Genomic DNA, 17,886 nt, shown 5'->3' on the forward strand with positions numbered 1-17,886 from the left:
TAGAAAACCATGAGCAGAACAACCGTGTTTACCAGACTAGAACAGACAATGAACTGAAAGAAACACAGAGCATTAATACACAGACAAACCAATCAATGAAATGAATAACAGGTGCAACTAATAATCAAATTAATGAAAAACCATAGAAACAAACTCAAAACTAGGAAACAGAACTAAAACCCACCCAAAACTGTCAGTAAATTGATTTCAGAGTTCTGATTCATTAATTTGTCTATTCAGATAGGCATATTGAAAGGTTTCAGTAAAAATATATATGTAAAAAATGTATGTAATTTTGGTGTTTATTACTCTGTTACCATGGTGCATAGACATGAAAAATATTAAATATAATTATTTTTGTTCATTAAAAGGAAAAACACTGTGGAAAACATTCCCTGACTATTTTTAACTAGGTTTTTAATTAGTTTTAGTACTGGATTGTAGTTGTTTGTTTAAAATTACGGTGCCTCTGATTGGGAAATAAAATCACCTTTGAATGCCATTTGAGAGCTAAAACAGTACATAAATATTGAAAAATATATTGAATCTAATATAAAGGCAGAAAAAAACTATATAATATAAAGCTAGATATTTCAGTTACAGTTAACAAATATTTTAATCGGTCCTACAGCAGAACCCTGTACGATGTATTTGTGCATTCTTTTCATATCCACTTTTACTGAAGTACATCACCATGGCCAATATGAAAATGAAAAAAAGAAGACATTTTTTTCTTTCTGGTAGCATCTCTATCCTCTAGTGTTCTTCAGTCACTTCAGTCCTTTAGTGCACTTCAGTCCTTTTTTCCAGCAGTTGCTGCGGCTGCAAGTTCATCTCCAGAAAAACACGGCAAGACAGAGAGACAGGAAAAGAAAGACAAAAAAAGAGAGGGAAGCTATATCTTTAGTTTTTGCTCTTTGGCTCTCTCTCTCTCTGTGTGTACCAGTATGTGTCTATCCACACATGTAACACACATGTATTGTAGACAGAACTCTTACAGAATAGTTCAGTCTAGCCCATGCTTTAAGGGATGTTTACTCCCTGTCATGTGATATCCTGAGCTTCTGACACAGATTCTTTCTAACTTTATACCAATAAACAAAGCTACATATATGCATCTGACTGCTATATGCCTGATTCAGGCCCTCAGGTGTGTGCTTGTGTGTTTGAGAGAGAGACAGACAGGAACAGAGCGTGCCAATGGGGAGTTATGACGTTTAAACATCATCTATCTTTGCCTCTCTGAAGTCCTTGCACTCAGGGATCGGGCCTGTCAAAACATACACTCCCAACTGCTGCACAGGGCACAAAGACACACATTTACACACACAAACACTCTCCAGAAACCTGACTCATTCAGTCATCCCTGAAAGAGCAGAGATGTCTAGAGAGAGACAGTGATAGAAGATGTCTCTGTTTTAGCAGTACATTTTGGGCAAATTTCTGCGCTTAAACTGCAGAAAAATAGATAAAATGTAATATATATATATATATATATATATATATATATATACATATATATTCACTTCAGATGATAAATATATCATCCGTTAATATATCATCCATCAATATATATTATAGATAAAAAAAAAAAAAAAAAATATCTATATATATATATATCTATATATATATATATATATATATACAGTATATATATATATATATATATATATATATATATATATATATATATATATATATATATATATATATATTCACTTCAGATGATAAATATATCATCCGTTAATATATCATCCATCAATATATATCATAGATTAAAAAAATATATATATACTGTATATACAGTACAGGCCAAAAGTTTGGACACATTACTATTTTTTATGTTTTTGAAAGAAGTTTCTTCTGCTCATCAAGCCTGCATTTATTTGATCAAAAATACAGAAAAAAATGTAATATTGTGATATATTATTACAATTTAAAATAATTGGTTTTCAATTTATTATACTTTAAATTATCATTTATTTCGGTGATGCAAAGCTGAATTTTCAGGATCATTACTCCAGTCTATCAAATGATCCTTTAGAAATCATTCTAATATGATGATTCATTATCAAAGTTGGAAACAGTTCTGCTGCTTAATATTTTTTCATAACCTGTCATACTTTTTTATGATACTTTGATGAATAAAAAAAAGAAAAAGAAAAAAGAAAAGAAAAAAAAAGAAGCAAATGTTTTCAAGATGGAAATCTTTTATAACAACAATATACACTACTGGTCAGTAATTTGGGGTCAGTAATTTTTTTCTTAATTTTTTTTTAAATAAATCAATAATTTTATTCAGCAAGGATGTGTTAAATTGATAAAAAGTGATAATAAAGAAGATTTATATTAAAAAAAATAATTTTTTATTTTGAATAAATGCAGTTCTTTTTAACCTTTTATTCATCAAATATATTAGGCAGCAGAACTGTTTCCAACACTCATAATAAATCAGAACATTAGAATGATTTCTAAAGGATCATGTGATTGACTGGATGTCACATGTGACACTGAAGACTGGAGTAATGATCCTGAAAATTCAGCTTTGCATCACCGAAATAAATGATAATTTAAAGTATAATAAATTGAAAACCAATTATTTTAAATTGTAATAATATATCACAATATTACATTTTTTTCTGTATTTTTGATCAAATAAATTCAGGCTTGATGAGCAGAAGAAACTTCTTTCAAAAACATTAAAAATAGTAATGTGTCCAAACTTTTGGCCTGTACTGTATATATATATATTCACTTCAGATGATAAATATATCATCCGTTAATATATCATCCATCAATATATATCATAGATTAAAAAAATATATATATACTGTATATATATATATATATATATATATGTGTGTGTATACTGTATAAATGTGTGTGTGTATGTAATTGAATGAACTTAATAAATTTGAATTTTTATTAATGAATAGAGTTGTTATGGAATAAATTCATATACATTATTTTAAATTGTAATATTTTCTATAATAATATGACTGTGAAATGTAAATAAATATGAATGTCAAATGTAATAAGCTGTAAGTTTGAAATTTATTTCTCTTTCTTACAGATCCTCCTTCTTCAGTCTTGCTTCCTGATGCACTTCCTCCAGTGCGCAGCTCCACGACTCCTCCACGCCCATATACGGGCACGCTCCGTCCTTCTCTCACTACTACCACGACAACCACCATGGCTCCGCCTCGCCGCCATAACAACATCCTCCCAGAAGCCCTGACACGGTCGCCTCCTTCCCTGCAGACTCCAGTCGCTGTTGACTATTGTGCCCCACGTCTCACTGCTGAAATCTCCTGGCCACGGACACACCAGGGACAGGTTGCTAAGCAACCGTGCCCACCTGGCACCATAGGTTAGTAAGAGAGTGATTAATCTATTATTAGGGGCAGTGTGTGTGGAGGTTTGTTTTGTTTAATGTGTATTGCATAAATCAACGCTTAGGCTTAGCTGTGTAGCGCTCTTGGAGATATCTGATACACTTCACCACTGCAACAAGGCTCCTGATAAAACGAATGAAAGAATTAATTTGTAATTCTAGCCTGTAATTAATTTATCATCCCAGTGTTTAGAGCTAAACTCATCATTAGTAATTCTTTATAATTATGTTCAACAAAAGGAATTACCACAGTACAAATAGCAATTCATTATTTAACCACAATAAAATGACCCCTAAAAGTATTTGGACACTTAAAGCATGATTAAAATCAATTTACCAAACCAAAGTGTCATTTATTGTTAGAAAGATAAAGATCTCAAAAACATTTGCAAAACATTTCACATTGAAGGGATGGTTTACCAAAAAATGACAACTGGTGTCATTCTGTCAATCCAAACCTGTATGACTTTGTTTCTTTTGTGGAATATAAAAGACAAGAAATGTTTCAGTGTTTTTTTTTTTTGTCCATACAATAAAAGTCAATGGTAAAACTAAATAAATAATAAAATGACCATAAGAGTAGCCATTTTTGAATATACATAGACATAAATGAGATTAAAGAGCTAGAAAATATGATTATCACTTTAATTAACTTACATTTTGGTATGTGCCAAAGTTATCATAAGGCTTCATAAGATTAGGAATACAGTGCTTGTATCCCGTTGGTCGCCATTAATATTCATTTTATGAAAAAAAAACACCATCAACATTTTGTTAAACATCTCCTTTTGAGTTCCTTGAATAAAAGAACATCATACAGGTTTGGAATGACAAGAGAATGAGTAAATAATAGGGATGCTCCAGGATTTTTGCAGTCTATACCGATTACCGATTTTTTTGTCTTCGTGATCTGCCGATACCGATCCCGATCCCGATCCTGATCCTGATCATTCAAGCTCTATAAATAATAATTAAGCTCTCTGTTTTTAATACCACAGACATTTATTTTCAGTAATTGTGTAGATTGTTGTTTTAATTGAGAATCAAATAAATAAGCACAACAAATATTTTTACAATGAACATTTTACAAGGCTTTTAAAAACAGGGATTTTGCAAAACACTATCCGTTTTAGGTTACTATGGCTTATTAAAGAGCCTACAAGACTTAATGTCAAACTGAACATAATAACAACCCATAAGGTGTAATTAAGCGTTGTCTAATATGTGACTGAGGACAAAAACAAATAGAAACACTGCAACTCCTAAATGAACAAGAGTAGTCTGATACAAAAATGATCTGAAATATTATTCAGCAAGTGCTGAGTATTTGTGTCCTTAATTCCTCCGTCCATAAGGCAGGATTCTCTTTATAAATTCGAGCTTTTATGCATTTTGTGGAGAAAGTCCATTCCTCTTTTTATCCAGAACATGTGCTGTTGTACGGAATAGCCGCTTACCATCAACACTCGAGCGCTAAACTTCAAGCACTTGAAACAGAAATACAACATAAACTGTATAAAGTAATCAAATGTTTAAAAACAGTGCATAATCTTAACAAAAGGGATTTAGTTAAGAGCAATGAGAGATAAACATTGATTAACATGAATGGCAAGGAGGGCAGCACTTTAACACAGAATGCACTGTTTACATTCACAAGACATAAACTGTGTTCACAAAGATACTCGCAAAGACAGGCATTTGTGTGTATTTTTGACCGTTCAAGCCCAGTAAGATAAGTACTCACGCGCTGTATGAGCAGCAGCTTTATGTGCGTGTGTTTCAGGTGTGTGCGCTGACTGCGCCTCTCAGACAGCGAGCGCACATATCGAATGAGCACTGTTTCGCTGCGTACTGTGCATGAGCGGTTTCAAATCACTTGTTCTTAAATAGCAAGGCTTAAAAATGCATTGTTTCTTGAGACTGTATAATAACTCCACACTGGTGATAACATGACTGCGGCGCTAAAGTCTGACGTCATCAATTTGTGATCGGTTGGTGAGATCGGCCTATTTTAGTGACACCCGATCGAGTCATAGAATGTGATTATCGGTCGATTTTTTGGTGAACTTTACCTTTACGTGTGACTTAACTATGAAAAATACTTGTTCAGGCCACTGTATATAGACAGGAACTCTTATAAGTTATGAATGATATTTATTTACCTCTGTGTATGTTGAGCTAATAAAAACAGGTGTTCAGGTGTTGTGTCAGTGCCACCTCATTATGTGGGCAGCTGCCAGCTGTTGATTGACACATTATGTATCGCTCGTAAATCTCTTGCCCTGCTTGTGTGTGTGATTAGTTTGACAGAAATTGCCAGGCCAGGTTTCTCTCAGTGTGTATGTGCATTTGCCTGAGCGAATGTGTTTGTGCTGTGTGCTGTGTTCATGTTTTTCTTTATTATTATCTTACAGGTGTAGCCACATTTAATTGTTTGCTTGGCTACTGGGATCCGAAGGGACCGGATTTGAGCAACTGCACCTCACCATGGACCAATCACATCACTCAAAGAGTGAGTAAAAACATGGCACCATGGGAAATATGCTAATGGCATATCAGCCTATTTAAAAAATTCAGTAGAGAGCGATATGCCTATTGCAAATATTCTTAAAACATAATTTGGCCTGCAGCTTTTTTTAACTGAAGCTTATCACAAAGAGCAGCCTGTAGCAAAACAGCTTAGAGGAAATTTAGTTACAACAAAAAAAGAGCCAAAATTCAACTGTCAGGATCAGCCGCAATTTGTTTCACTTTGTGGCGAAATAGGGAAAAGACAGAAGAGCAGCCAAAAGTGTCTTGCGACAGCAGCTTGAAATAAGGTGGCGTGTGTGTGTGTGCAGTGAGAGTGCATGTGTGTGTAACATGTGATGATGACTGAATCTTAATGGTAATGTGAAATGGTTTTCTTTGTACTACAGAGAGCAAATCAGAAAATAGGCAGAATCACAAATCTATGAAGCCATTTGTTCATCCACTTATTCGGCCATCAAGGGACAGAGAGAATAAAATCAATATGCGCACGTACATTTCTTTCTCTCTTTCTGTAGATGAGATCAGGGGAAACTGCGGCTATAGTAGCACGGGAATTGGCTGAACAGACGAAGGGAGAGTTGAGACCCGGAGATGTTCCGTCCACGGTCAAAGCCATGGCACAACTGGTGGAATTACTGGATGTACAGCTGCGAAATCTCACCCCGGGGGGAAAGGACACAGCGGCACGTAGCTTAAACAAGGTATCCAAGCTGTTAATAAATCACACACACTGCATAGCTAGTAATTACACAATCATTACACGTTTATTACATGTTAATTACATTGCTGCACTTTAATTTTGAGAAAGCTCATGCGTATTTTTTGTGTGAAAGGGAGCAGGCGAGAGAACAGTGCTCTATTTCTGTACAGAGTACAGTGTTTTAGGCAGTAAACCTGTGGCAGTACTCAGATCAAAGGCTTTAAGGCCCAAATGGGAAAACTTCCTGTTAAAAACAGCTACTGCTCGATAGACAGAAAATCTTTGCACTAACTCACACCCACACTCTTTTATAAATAAGGACACACAAATTAAAGCAGCTCATAAAGCCCCGGTGAGTTTTTCCAATTAACAAAAGAAGCCGCAACATAAAAGAATAGCAAAATATACACTTCAAAGTGGTGAAATGCACACGTCGACTGCACAGCACTACACATACGCACAGATGAATGCAACAAAAGTTCTGTCAGACACCTAATGCACTGAAATATACACAGATGAGCCAAAACATGATGACCACCTGCCAAATATGATCCATTCAAATGTGGATTTTGTAAGGTGTCCTTGAGTGCCATGAAAGGCGCCTATACATTTTTTTTATTATTATTATTATTATTAAATATGCTGTTGGTCCTCCGCGTTGTCCACAGCATCACGCTCACTTCACCGGCCTGTCGTCGAACCGGGCAACCTTCTTCCATTGCTCCAAGGTGGACAGGGGTCATATTGGGCACTCTGACCAGTCTGTGGCTACACAGCACCATATGCATCAGGATGCGACACACTGTGTGTTATGACACATTCCTCCCATAACCATCATTAAAATTTTGTGTGGCTTGTGCCACAGAAGCTCTTCTGTCAGTTTGGTCCAGATTGCCTTTGTTGCCCTTGCGCATCAAGAAACCTTGGGAGTCCAACGCCCTGTCACTGGTTTGTGGTTTGTCCTTCTTCGGACTACTGTCAGTAGGTTCTCACCACTGCTGACCGGGAGCAAGCCACAAGCCTGGCCATTTCAGAGATACTCTGACCCAGTCGTCTGACCATACAAATTTGGCCCTTGTCAAAGTTGCTGTACCCAGACCATGACATGTGTCCTTGTTAGGAAATAATAAACAAAATTCACTTCACCTATGATTTGTCATAATGTTTTGGCTAGTCAGTGTACAGTATATATATATATAAACAACAATATTTTGGCACAGATTTATCTGTCACTTGGTTTAAGCTAAATTAATCAAATGTAAGCATGTTAAAGATACTTAACATTCCTCCTCAAAAACAAACAAAATTGAAACTACATTAAATATGCTGAGCTCTTGAAATCACTTTCAATAGTTTTGAAAACATGATGCTATTGAAATTCCTGTTAAGTCTATGTATTTTCAATTATTTTGTTATCTGGTTGCACCTTTGTAGTTTATTATCATTATTACAGTTCTTTGTTTGATTTTAAGGGCATTTTGTATTCAAAATCTGGGTCCTGAAGTAAAACCAGATGAGAACTACTGCCATAGTGAAACTTATCATAGGGCCCAGAGCAAATTTCCTGGTTGTCCCCAATAGTAAAACGGCCATCCTTTCTCTGCGCATTATAGGAGAAAGTATTTTAATGTCAATAAAATGACACACATCACCTTTAATGTATCTAAACATAGAGCAGTGAATCTCATTAATTCTCTCTGGACCAGTTGGACACACACACACACACACACACACACACACACACACACACACACACACACACACACACACACACACACACACACACACACACACACTATAGTGCCTGAATATCACTTTACAGACTTTAAACGGCCAGCCTGTCAGTTTCCTATTACCTGCATCCAGCTAAAGTTATCAATTACACAAACACCAGCTCATCTGCAGTCAGACACCTGCAGTCCATTCAAACTTTATACATCTCAGTGTTGTTTGTTTGTATGTTTACAGTATTATTGCCCTGGCCAGAATGTAGAATGTTTTGAGAGTACAGTGTCAGTTTCAGTACAGAGTCGACACGGTGACTGTAACTCAGTAACAGATTAATTTTGTTTTGGTACATAATATAATTATGATTCCTTATTATTTATTACAAAATTATTGTAGATTATTTCAGCTAATTAGGCCTTGTTTCATTGGGCTCTGAATGATTAAATGTGCACTTGTGATTTTATGTGTGTAGTTGTGTTTGTGTATGTGAGTTATTGTAAGTTTTTAATAATGTGTCTTTCAGCTCCAGAAGAGAGAGCGATCGTGCCGGTTCTTCATACAGGTACTTTATTCTGTAAAGTTATTTTGCATGTTGCGTGTGTGTGTGTGTGTGTGTGTAGACACACATATAATTGTCATTGCTTTTTTATTCATGTTCCATATCATTTCAACATCTACATAGATGGGTAAAGTTTTCAACAGAAATACTACTTTATACTTGTGTGAAGCCGTATCTGTCACACCATATGAATCATATTGGCTGTTTGTGTGTGTCTGTGCGTCTGCGCTTGTGCCCGTGGGCTGCATTTTTTGCATTTATAAAAGCAGAGCAATTTTTTCTCCTGAGAAAGCAGTAGTGATGTCAGCACTGGTCAGCAGTGTCACATCAGGCGACTGATAAACACACACACACAGAAAGATAGAGAGAGAGAGACAGTGGAAAAAAGCAAAGAATAATGTAGATAAGCCCGCGTAAAGCTCAGCAAACTGATAGAAAGGAAAACCATGAGAAAAACTGATTTAGAGGTAGAAAATGACTGATGCATATCTCAAACTGAGCCAGACCGCTTTGTCAACCCTGCCAATACATGACAGATTTAGACCGATTTTTACTCCATGAAATAATTGAGGTCTAAATGTTGCTCAAGTATTCTGTTTTCTGGTTTAAAGGTGCACTTGGTAATTTCTCCTGATTATAAATGTTTTAAAGAAATGAATATTCATTTTGAAGAAAAAAAAATGTTTTAAAATCACTCACTTGAGACAAAGACTTCAGTCATATTAGTAGCCTACCAAAACATGTTTATTTTATATTGATATTTTACATTAAAACCCCATGACCAGATAAATACTACTCAGTTTACCTTAGTAATCAACCTATTATCCAACGCTTATGCTCACAGAATAATTAACAAAATTAATCCCGCATTTCTGCAATCGGGCATCTTGCACATTTGATTTTATTTGATATTATTATTAATTTTTTTTTGTATTTTAATGTAGTATTTTTTGTCATATTATTTTTATTATTATTTTATTATATTTTATGCATCAGTGGAAATCATGACTTAGTGTTGGCAAGATAAAACATGACCAATGAATTGACATTAAATATTAGTTTCCTTTTTATTATTATTTTAATTTATTCTTCTTCTTTTTTTCAAAATCCACATAGATAAAAAATCTGGCTCATGTGCCAGTTGCAATTTGTTTACAATGGCACTGGTAACCGAAATGTATGGCTTTTTCATGATCCTGCATCCCAGTGGGTGTCAGCATAAGGCTCCAATTTCTGCTATATTGGCCAGAGCAACTTGAACCAAAAAAATGACAGAGTGCTTTTTCAAATACTCTGCTGAGAAGAGATGAGTCTATCGCAACATCAATTGATCCTGCTGATTTAGACAGAGAGAATTACAGGATTCCATGACAACTGTCTGAAGCCTCCCGGTGCTGACATCAAGCAAATATGGATTCTCAGTGGTCATCTAATATGTAATGCAGTGTGTGTGTGTGTGTGTGTGTGTGTTTCTTCACGCTGGATTAGCTCCTCAGCTTCAAAGCACTTCAGTTCTGCTCCATTTACCAAGTGTGTGGAGAGTATTGCCGCTATGTGTGTGAGGAATCAGAATGTAAGAAGAGTTTTTAAAAAATCTCTTATCTGTCTCCGCAGTGCGAGCCCCCAAGTGCACACACACTTTCCCCCTGACCTCTTGACACAATCTGTCAGAAGATTTCATAAGCAGTTTTGTGAGGAAATAAATATAACTCTTCCTTTTTAGCTTTTATCCCAGTCGTCTCTCATCTCAGTCTCTCCTTTTCTCTCTCTCGTAAAAGGGTCATTACTTTAGTGGTGTCAAAATGAATATACTCATACTGCCTTTAACACACTTTCTCTCTCTCACACACACTGCTCTACTGTAACTGGGGCAGAATGATTCAACCCAATGGCCAGATTAGCCTGCAGAAACCTAAAGACAAACGACAAAACAACCCTCTGTCCATCCCTACGGATGAGTGCACCACAGTGAGAGAAGTTAATTACATTTCTCTTCTCCGCAGATATTATACGCTTTATATGTGCTGTAACAGTTGTAATAAAAATGCAAGGTTATGAACTTCCATAGAAACATGATCTATTTTAAATAAAAGGAATTTGACCTGGAATTATTGTTATCAGCATCTTTGTGAAAGTGACAAATATATTTGGCCTGCTTTGTGTGGATCATTGTAGTCCATATGCTCATGTTGCTGAATGCTGCACTTTTTCAAATGAAAAACAAAATTGTAATGTGCCTCGATAAACTCAGCAAGCTTTTTAATAAACTACCACCTTAAGTCTTAAACCTTCATTTGTATATCAAGGTTGTGGTTTTAATATCCCTGTGATAATATTCACTGCCAAATTGAAAAGGCTTAATATCTTAATATCGCACTTTTCTTTAAATACCCTTATATTAGTTTCCGCTGCACAGCCAAGACATTTAATTTTCCTATATAGTGCTTTTATAGACCCATAAATTACCCCTTGACTTGTGTGAACATGTGTGTGTTTGCATGCGAGTGTTTGCGCGGATGTGTGTGTGTGTGTGTGTGTGTGTGTGTGTGTGCGCGTGATGACAGCTTCTTTCATTTTCACAATGTCTCATGCTCCCCGTGGATCTTTCTTCAGTTTGACAGGTTTATACTCCAGCACAGAGACCGTGTAGTGTGTGAGAGCGGGTGAAAGTGGAAGAGAAATGGTTTATGGGAGAGCTGGGCACTTTGGGAAATATGTCCTTATTGTGAAGTTCAGATGTCAGAATGTATGTGTGTGTGGGTTCAGAAGTCGTTTGGAACGCTGACATCTCTTTTTCTCTCTTCCGCAGGCCATGGTAGAAACGGTGAATAACCTTCTGCAGGTGCGATCCCAGGCGGCGTGGAGGGAGCTGTCCGTGACCGAGCAGCTGCGATGCGCGACCATGTTGCTGGACACGGTGGAGACGGGCGCCTTCATGCTCGCAGACAACCTCCTCAAAACGGACACCATACAAGAAAGCACCGACAACATTCGTGAGTTTACAAAATGAGTCCTTGTACGCGCTTGCCGAACGCTTACGTGCAAATCCATAATGAGTGTATGCACATATTTCATTGATCTAATCAGATTTCACACTGCTCGTTCTGATTTCTCTTTGTCACGAGGAGACAAATAACAATTTAAACAACAGATGGGTAAACCATTTTTCGGAAAAGGAATCAGATGTTTTTGTGCATAGGCAGGGAATTTCTACAGCTGATTCGTGATCGGATAAAACCATAACAGTCTATATGATCTCACAGGCCTGTTGGATAATGTGTGATGTGTATTATGTAAAATAATAATAATGTCACAGTTTATTCATATACTGTAAAAAATCACAGTAATGTGCATAAATATTCAAAACAACCATTTTACTTAGAGCTATGAATTTTAAAACTTCCAAAGACAATTTTCAAGAGGTGTCAGAATGCATTAATGCATTACAATACATCGCTTTGTGCATGGAAATTCAATGCAATATTTGTATATATTATAACAATAATTATTTTATTATTTTATAATAATACCAATTGAATGCAAAATACAATTCGTGAGCATGTGAATGTAATCTATCCCACTACAGTATCAACTCTACTGGAAGAAGGGGCAGTTTCCTCTTCTTACATTTGAGTTTTCAACATATTTTTGTGAATTTCCAATTTTGTTTGCATTTGAATGATTTAGTAAAGATCATATTCATCAAAAAACGTCTCGGTTACTAATGTAACCCTCGTTCCCTGAAGGAGGGAACGGGAGACGTAACGTCAACGTGACGACATAACTGGGATTACTTCAGGGAGCCCTATCATCTTCGAGTGTCTACAGAATGAGCCAATGAACGTTGGCGTGCGTGAATTGCGTCACGTGCCCCCGCCCCGCAGCGCGGGTATAAACAGGAAGCGGGCACATGCACACATTGTTTTTCGCTGAGGAGCCGAGATCGTGACGGCCGTACAGCGATGGTCAGCAACGGTAGTGACGGGACGTTATGTCTCCCGTTCCCTATTTCAGTGAACAAGGGTTACATTAGTAATCAGTCGCTCATGTTCGACGTAACGTCAACTTGACGACGTAATTGGAGGGAGACAGCCTTCGCTCCAACCCATCTTGCAGGAAGGAAAGCACAGTTCTGATTGAGCAAGATTGGGGTTCTCCTCATGAGAAGAACACCATTCAACGAACAGGTTCCACTTCAACACATAGAGGTGCCTTGTAGAGGGGAAGTGATGGTGTCAACTACCACCTGGGGTAGGTCACCTAGAACCTCTGTGTCCCGTCCAGGGACCAGACATGTAGTTTCCAGAGGTCTGGACATGGGTGCCATAGGGTTCCCCGTCTCTGAAAGAGCAGGTCCTCTCTCAGAGGAATGGGCCAGGGAGGGGCTGTCGCGAGGAGCACTAGTTCCGGGAACCAGGTCTGGTTGGGCCAATACGGCGCAAAAAGCAAGACCTGCTCCTCGTCCTCCCTGACTTTGCACAGGGTCTGTGCAAGAAGGCTCACTGGGGGAAATGCATATTTACATAGGCCCTGGGGCCAGCTGTGTGCCAGTATGTCCGAGCCAAGGTTTGGGACGTGGTGGAGGGTTCCACACAAGCCTGACCTTCTCGGCAGCCCGGGAAAGCATAGCAGCCCATTCTGGATCGGACTTGGGCAACGCTACACTCCCGAAGGGGGTAACGCAGCCGAATCCTCATCTCCAGAGGACTGAAGCTCCCCCTCCGATGCTGTGACCGACATCTGATCGTCAGGAGGAGCCCCAAAAGACACGACTGGTCGTCCATGTGAAGGACCAGCATGCTCTTTTGGTAGCTCCAGCGTGAGGGGCCCAAGGAGATTGCCTCGGCGGGGAAGCCCTCACGGTAATCCTCAGATCAACCTGGCTAAGCGCTGAAGTAGGCCTATTCTGAGGTCCAGAATAGGTACTAGATCGGGGCATAGGCAAAGGGACTGCACCTCCCTTGAGGTAAGCGAGTCTTGATCTTAACGCTGCCATAGTCATATTCCCGCAATGGGAACATGAGCTATTCACAAAAGCTGCCTCAGCGTGCTGAATGCCCAAACACGAGAGGCAACTATTGTGGCCGTCTGCTGGTGCCAGGGAACGACCGCACCCAGAAACGCACAAGCGGAATGACATCCTGAAAAGGACGCAGGGTCACGCTTGTGTTGCTCTTTTAGTTGAAAATAAAAAAGAGAAAATAAAAACTCTGAGGCACCCAGGGGTAGCCACGGCTATAATGAGTGTAAACTCAAGGAACGCCCACCAATACCGAAATATTTCCAACCTTGCAGAGTCTCTTCTTGCAGCACTATGAAGTTAACAACCTCTCGGCTCCGAAGTGAAAGACAATATGTGCGTGCGCCCGCTTCCTGTTTATACCCGTGCTGCAGGGCGGGGGCGCGTGACACGATTCACGCACACCAACGTTCATTGGCTCGTTCTGTAGACACTCGAAGATGATAGGGCTCCCTGAAGTGATCCCAATTACGTAGTCACGTGGACGTTACGTCGAACGTGAGCGACTGATAGGGAACTGCCAGTACAGCAACTGTGTGTCAGTGACACTACATATGACGTTAAAACCTTAGTGATTTTCTGAGAATTTATATCTTTGTTTTGCAGATATTTTTAGTACAAAAGTAAAAGAAAATACTAATTACCTCTGTTGTAGTGTAGCCCTAATGTAAATTGGTTATGTATACTATATTTTGAATATAAAAACAAAAAAATCCAAATAATACACATAAACTAGGGTTTCATATGTAAGACCTGATGCATAAAAAACACATTATCACATTAGAGGGTAACAGCGGGGACACACGCTTCAAGTGCACTCGAGCTAGATGTAACGAAGCGTGTCTGTGAAAGAGCGGACCACAAGAGCGGACCACACAGGGGGTCTCATACTGTCTGACTCATGCAGAGGAATCCATGCCTTGTCTTGAGAAACAGAACAGGATTGGTCAAAATATGTTAAGGACAGAGGTATAGACATACATAGAAAGTATGCACTCAACATGGCATCATTTCTCCAGCTTGATGGTATTTATAATTATGGATCAATACAGGCATTCAAACGTGACATTTGAAACCATGGCTGTGTTAATTGTGGAACGATCTAGCGTAGCGTTAACTGCTCTCATGCTGTCAGTCAGTGCAGGTAGGAGGCAGTTTCCTCCAAACTGCTTAGTAATAAATGGGCACTGTGAAACCGTGAGACAGTGCAATTAAAAAACTGAATCCAATCTCTAATCAATATTCAAACCAATGCTAAAAAGAATGTTGCAAATTTAGGGCTGTCAAAACAAAGCAATCTCTCTCTTTCTCTCTATAACTCTAGCAGTAAAAAAAAAAAATGTGCAGTATATGTGTACTTTATATACATTTAAAAGACAAACACAAACCAAAGAGAATTACAGAAAACATGACTTTCACTGTCATATTTTATGGATGGTCTCATTTAGTAATTAATCTCCTAAAGCTTTACTTCAGACTATCCAATGTATTCTGTCAAAAATAACCTACCTACCTATCTAATTAGACAGTAAAACAACCAAAAACGGTTCGGTTTATATACATGACAGAGACAGGTAATTTTGCTGAATCATAAATGCTCCAGAGGTGCAGTCACAATTTACTGCTAAATGTAGCCATAATGGCACATTTATGGTCCTGCAACTGTTAGAAATTTGAGAAACAAACCTTTTAGCTTAAACTTTGATGGTATTATATATCGTCGTTGTCGGGTGGAAACCTTGTATCCCCAAAAACACTACTTTTCAACAATTTTTTTAAATTTTTTTTTTTTTTTTTATAATTAAATACTGTGTTGTCAAAGTTGATATTGTGACTTTATTCATGGTCAAAACATTACTGATGTGCATCTTGAGACAAAACAATAGCACTGATATATTTTAGTTAAGTTCCTAAATGTAATTTCAGGATGAGTGAAGTGAACCCATGTAATCTTTCAATTAACTGCCATAAGCAGCCTCTCACCTTGCTCCGGCATCAGCTGTTTTGGCATCCCTTCACCTCCCCAACTCCACCAACATAATTTAGGCATCTTGCTACCACACTCATCATCCAAGCATTAGTAGTCCCACTGGGGGGTATATCTAAGCTTGAGTTGAAGCTGTTTCCTCGAGCCCCTCCACTGCTGACAGCAAGCCAGATACGTTTAACCTTAATAGCTTAAAGATTATATGGGCAAACAAACTCGTGATAGATATGTCAGTGCAAGTTACTTTCAGTTAAAACAGTTCAAACATGCATGTCTGAGACTAGGCTTAAGCGATTGATAGTGTTTCTTGAGTAAAGAAAATGCTGTACTTATTCAAAGAACCAATTCTTTATTTATCCTTGCATTGCAAACAAGCAGAGATGGTCCAAACTGTATGCAACACTTCATACACGATGAGTTACGAGGTTTTACTGACAGTTTGAGGATCCAGTGGAGTTACAAGGTTTAGTCACAAGCTCTTTTTAATACTTTTCACTGGTTAAATATTTGCAAAACCCACAAAAGGCTGACCAATAGAAATTATTTATGAAAAAAAATAAAAATGGCAAAATATGGAGATATGAGGTTTCCTCCCAACAGCGACGATATGCTGCTGCTTCTTGATGAAGTGTGGTACTCTATTTGTCATAGGACCATCAAAGGGCTTTTCACAATGCACTTAATCCTGGGCTATCGTTGTTCTAAACATCGCTTTAACCCATGTAGAGGAACGTTTCACGCGTGTAATTAAGAAGCAAGGTTAGCACCGATTTTTCCCCGGAGTTATGAAACTCTGCTCCAGAGCAGGGTTTGCACAGCTTTTGCAGTGTTAACTTGGCATTGCGGTGCCAAACGTATACAGTGTGAAATAAAACAGAATTTTACTAAATGCTTAGTTTCAGTGTTTGGGAGGGAGGGAAGAGTTTTATTCTTACCTTTAGTCCAAAAAGTCCATTCATGGAAAACTTGATAGTAATGCTAGAACCTTACAACCTTTAGGTTGCATGCCTCTGTCATCCAAACAATGACACTGACACTATGCTAATTAGAATCTTAGCCCAGTGTTTAGGAATGTACAATGTGAAACACCAACTTATGAATACCAAGTATTAATTGTTAACCCAGGTAAATTATGAGTAGTGTGAAATGTGAAGCAAGATAACCCAGGATTTCGTTTACCCAGGGTTTAGAATTACCCAGTGTTAACTATGTATGAAGTATGAAAAGCCCTAAATTGTCCCATTTAATACTGAAACAGGTTCAAAAATACAAATTAAACTATTTACAAACTATTTAATGTGTTCTGCAGACACTTTTATTTAAACCGACTTCCAATAAAGGAACATAATTTGTCACAGAGCCAGCAATATTTAATGCCAGGTAAAATGCTGTGTTTATTAGAAAGATTAATTTGGAAACAAGCTAGTACAGAGAAAAGAAGAAGAGGACTTTTCCGTGCCTTGATTTAAGGTTGTCGAGTGGTTAAGTGCTTGTGGAAGAGGTGTTTCTTCAGCAGTTTTTTTGAAAGTTGTGATGGTCTCGGCAAATTGGGTGGAGGTTGGCATCCTATTCCAACAGAGAGGAGTGGAGAGGGTGAAGATTTAGGAAAGTGGTTTTGTCCCTCTTTGTGAATGAACTTGAAGGCTTCGCCTGTTCAGTGACCGTAACTTGTAGGAGTGTGTTGAGGTAGGGTGTGCCGTTCCAGTGGAAGTTCTGAAAGCCCTAATTTTGATTCAGTCAGAAAATATGAGCCAGCGCAGTGAGATCAGGAGAGGTGCAACGTGGGTCCTTTTTGGCTGATTGAAGACCAGACGTGCTGCTGTTCTGGATCATCTGCTGAGGCTTAGTCGCGCTGGCTGGAAGGCCGGCCAATTGAGCATTGCAGTAGTCCAGTCTTAAAATGATAAGAGGAAGGGTATGATATTCAGGGTATGACAGGAAGGGTATGATTTTCCTAAAGCATGAA

The 17,886-nt window shown here is 38.1% G+C and overlaps 1 protein-coding gene across 4 annotated transcripts in view; it reads left to right on the forward strand.

Annotated features, from left to right (window-relative positions):
• Positions 1–17,886, forward strand: part of adgrl3.1 (adhesion G protein-coupled receptor L3.1) — a 119,613-nt gene that overhangs the window by 63,393 nt on the left and 38,334 nt on the right. For all 4 annotated transcript variants that reach the window (XM_079856002.1, XM_079856003.1, XM_079856000.1 and 1 more), the window contains exons 7-11: positions 3,074–3,370; positions 5,809–5,906; positions 6,442–6,627; positions 8,878–8,916; positions 11,723–11,906. In XM_079856002.1, coding sequence (XP_079712128.1) covers positions 3,074–3,370; positions 5,809–5,906; positions 6,442–6,627; positions 8,878–8,916; positions 11,723–11,906 — 804 coding nt within the window. The remainder of the gene's footprint in view (positions 1–3,073; positions 3,371–5,808; positions 5,907–6,441; positions 6,628–8,877; positions 8,917–11,722; positions 11,907–17,886) is intronic.

This window comes from Squalius cephalus (genome assembly GCF_949319135.1).
Source record: "Squalius cephalus genome assembly, chromosome: 2".
Lineage (NCBI taxonomy): Eukaryota > Metazoa > Chordata > Actinopteri > Cypriniformes > Leuciscidae > Squalius > Squalius cephalus.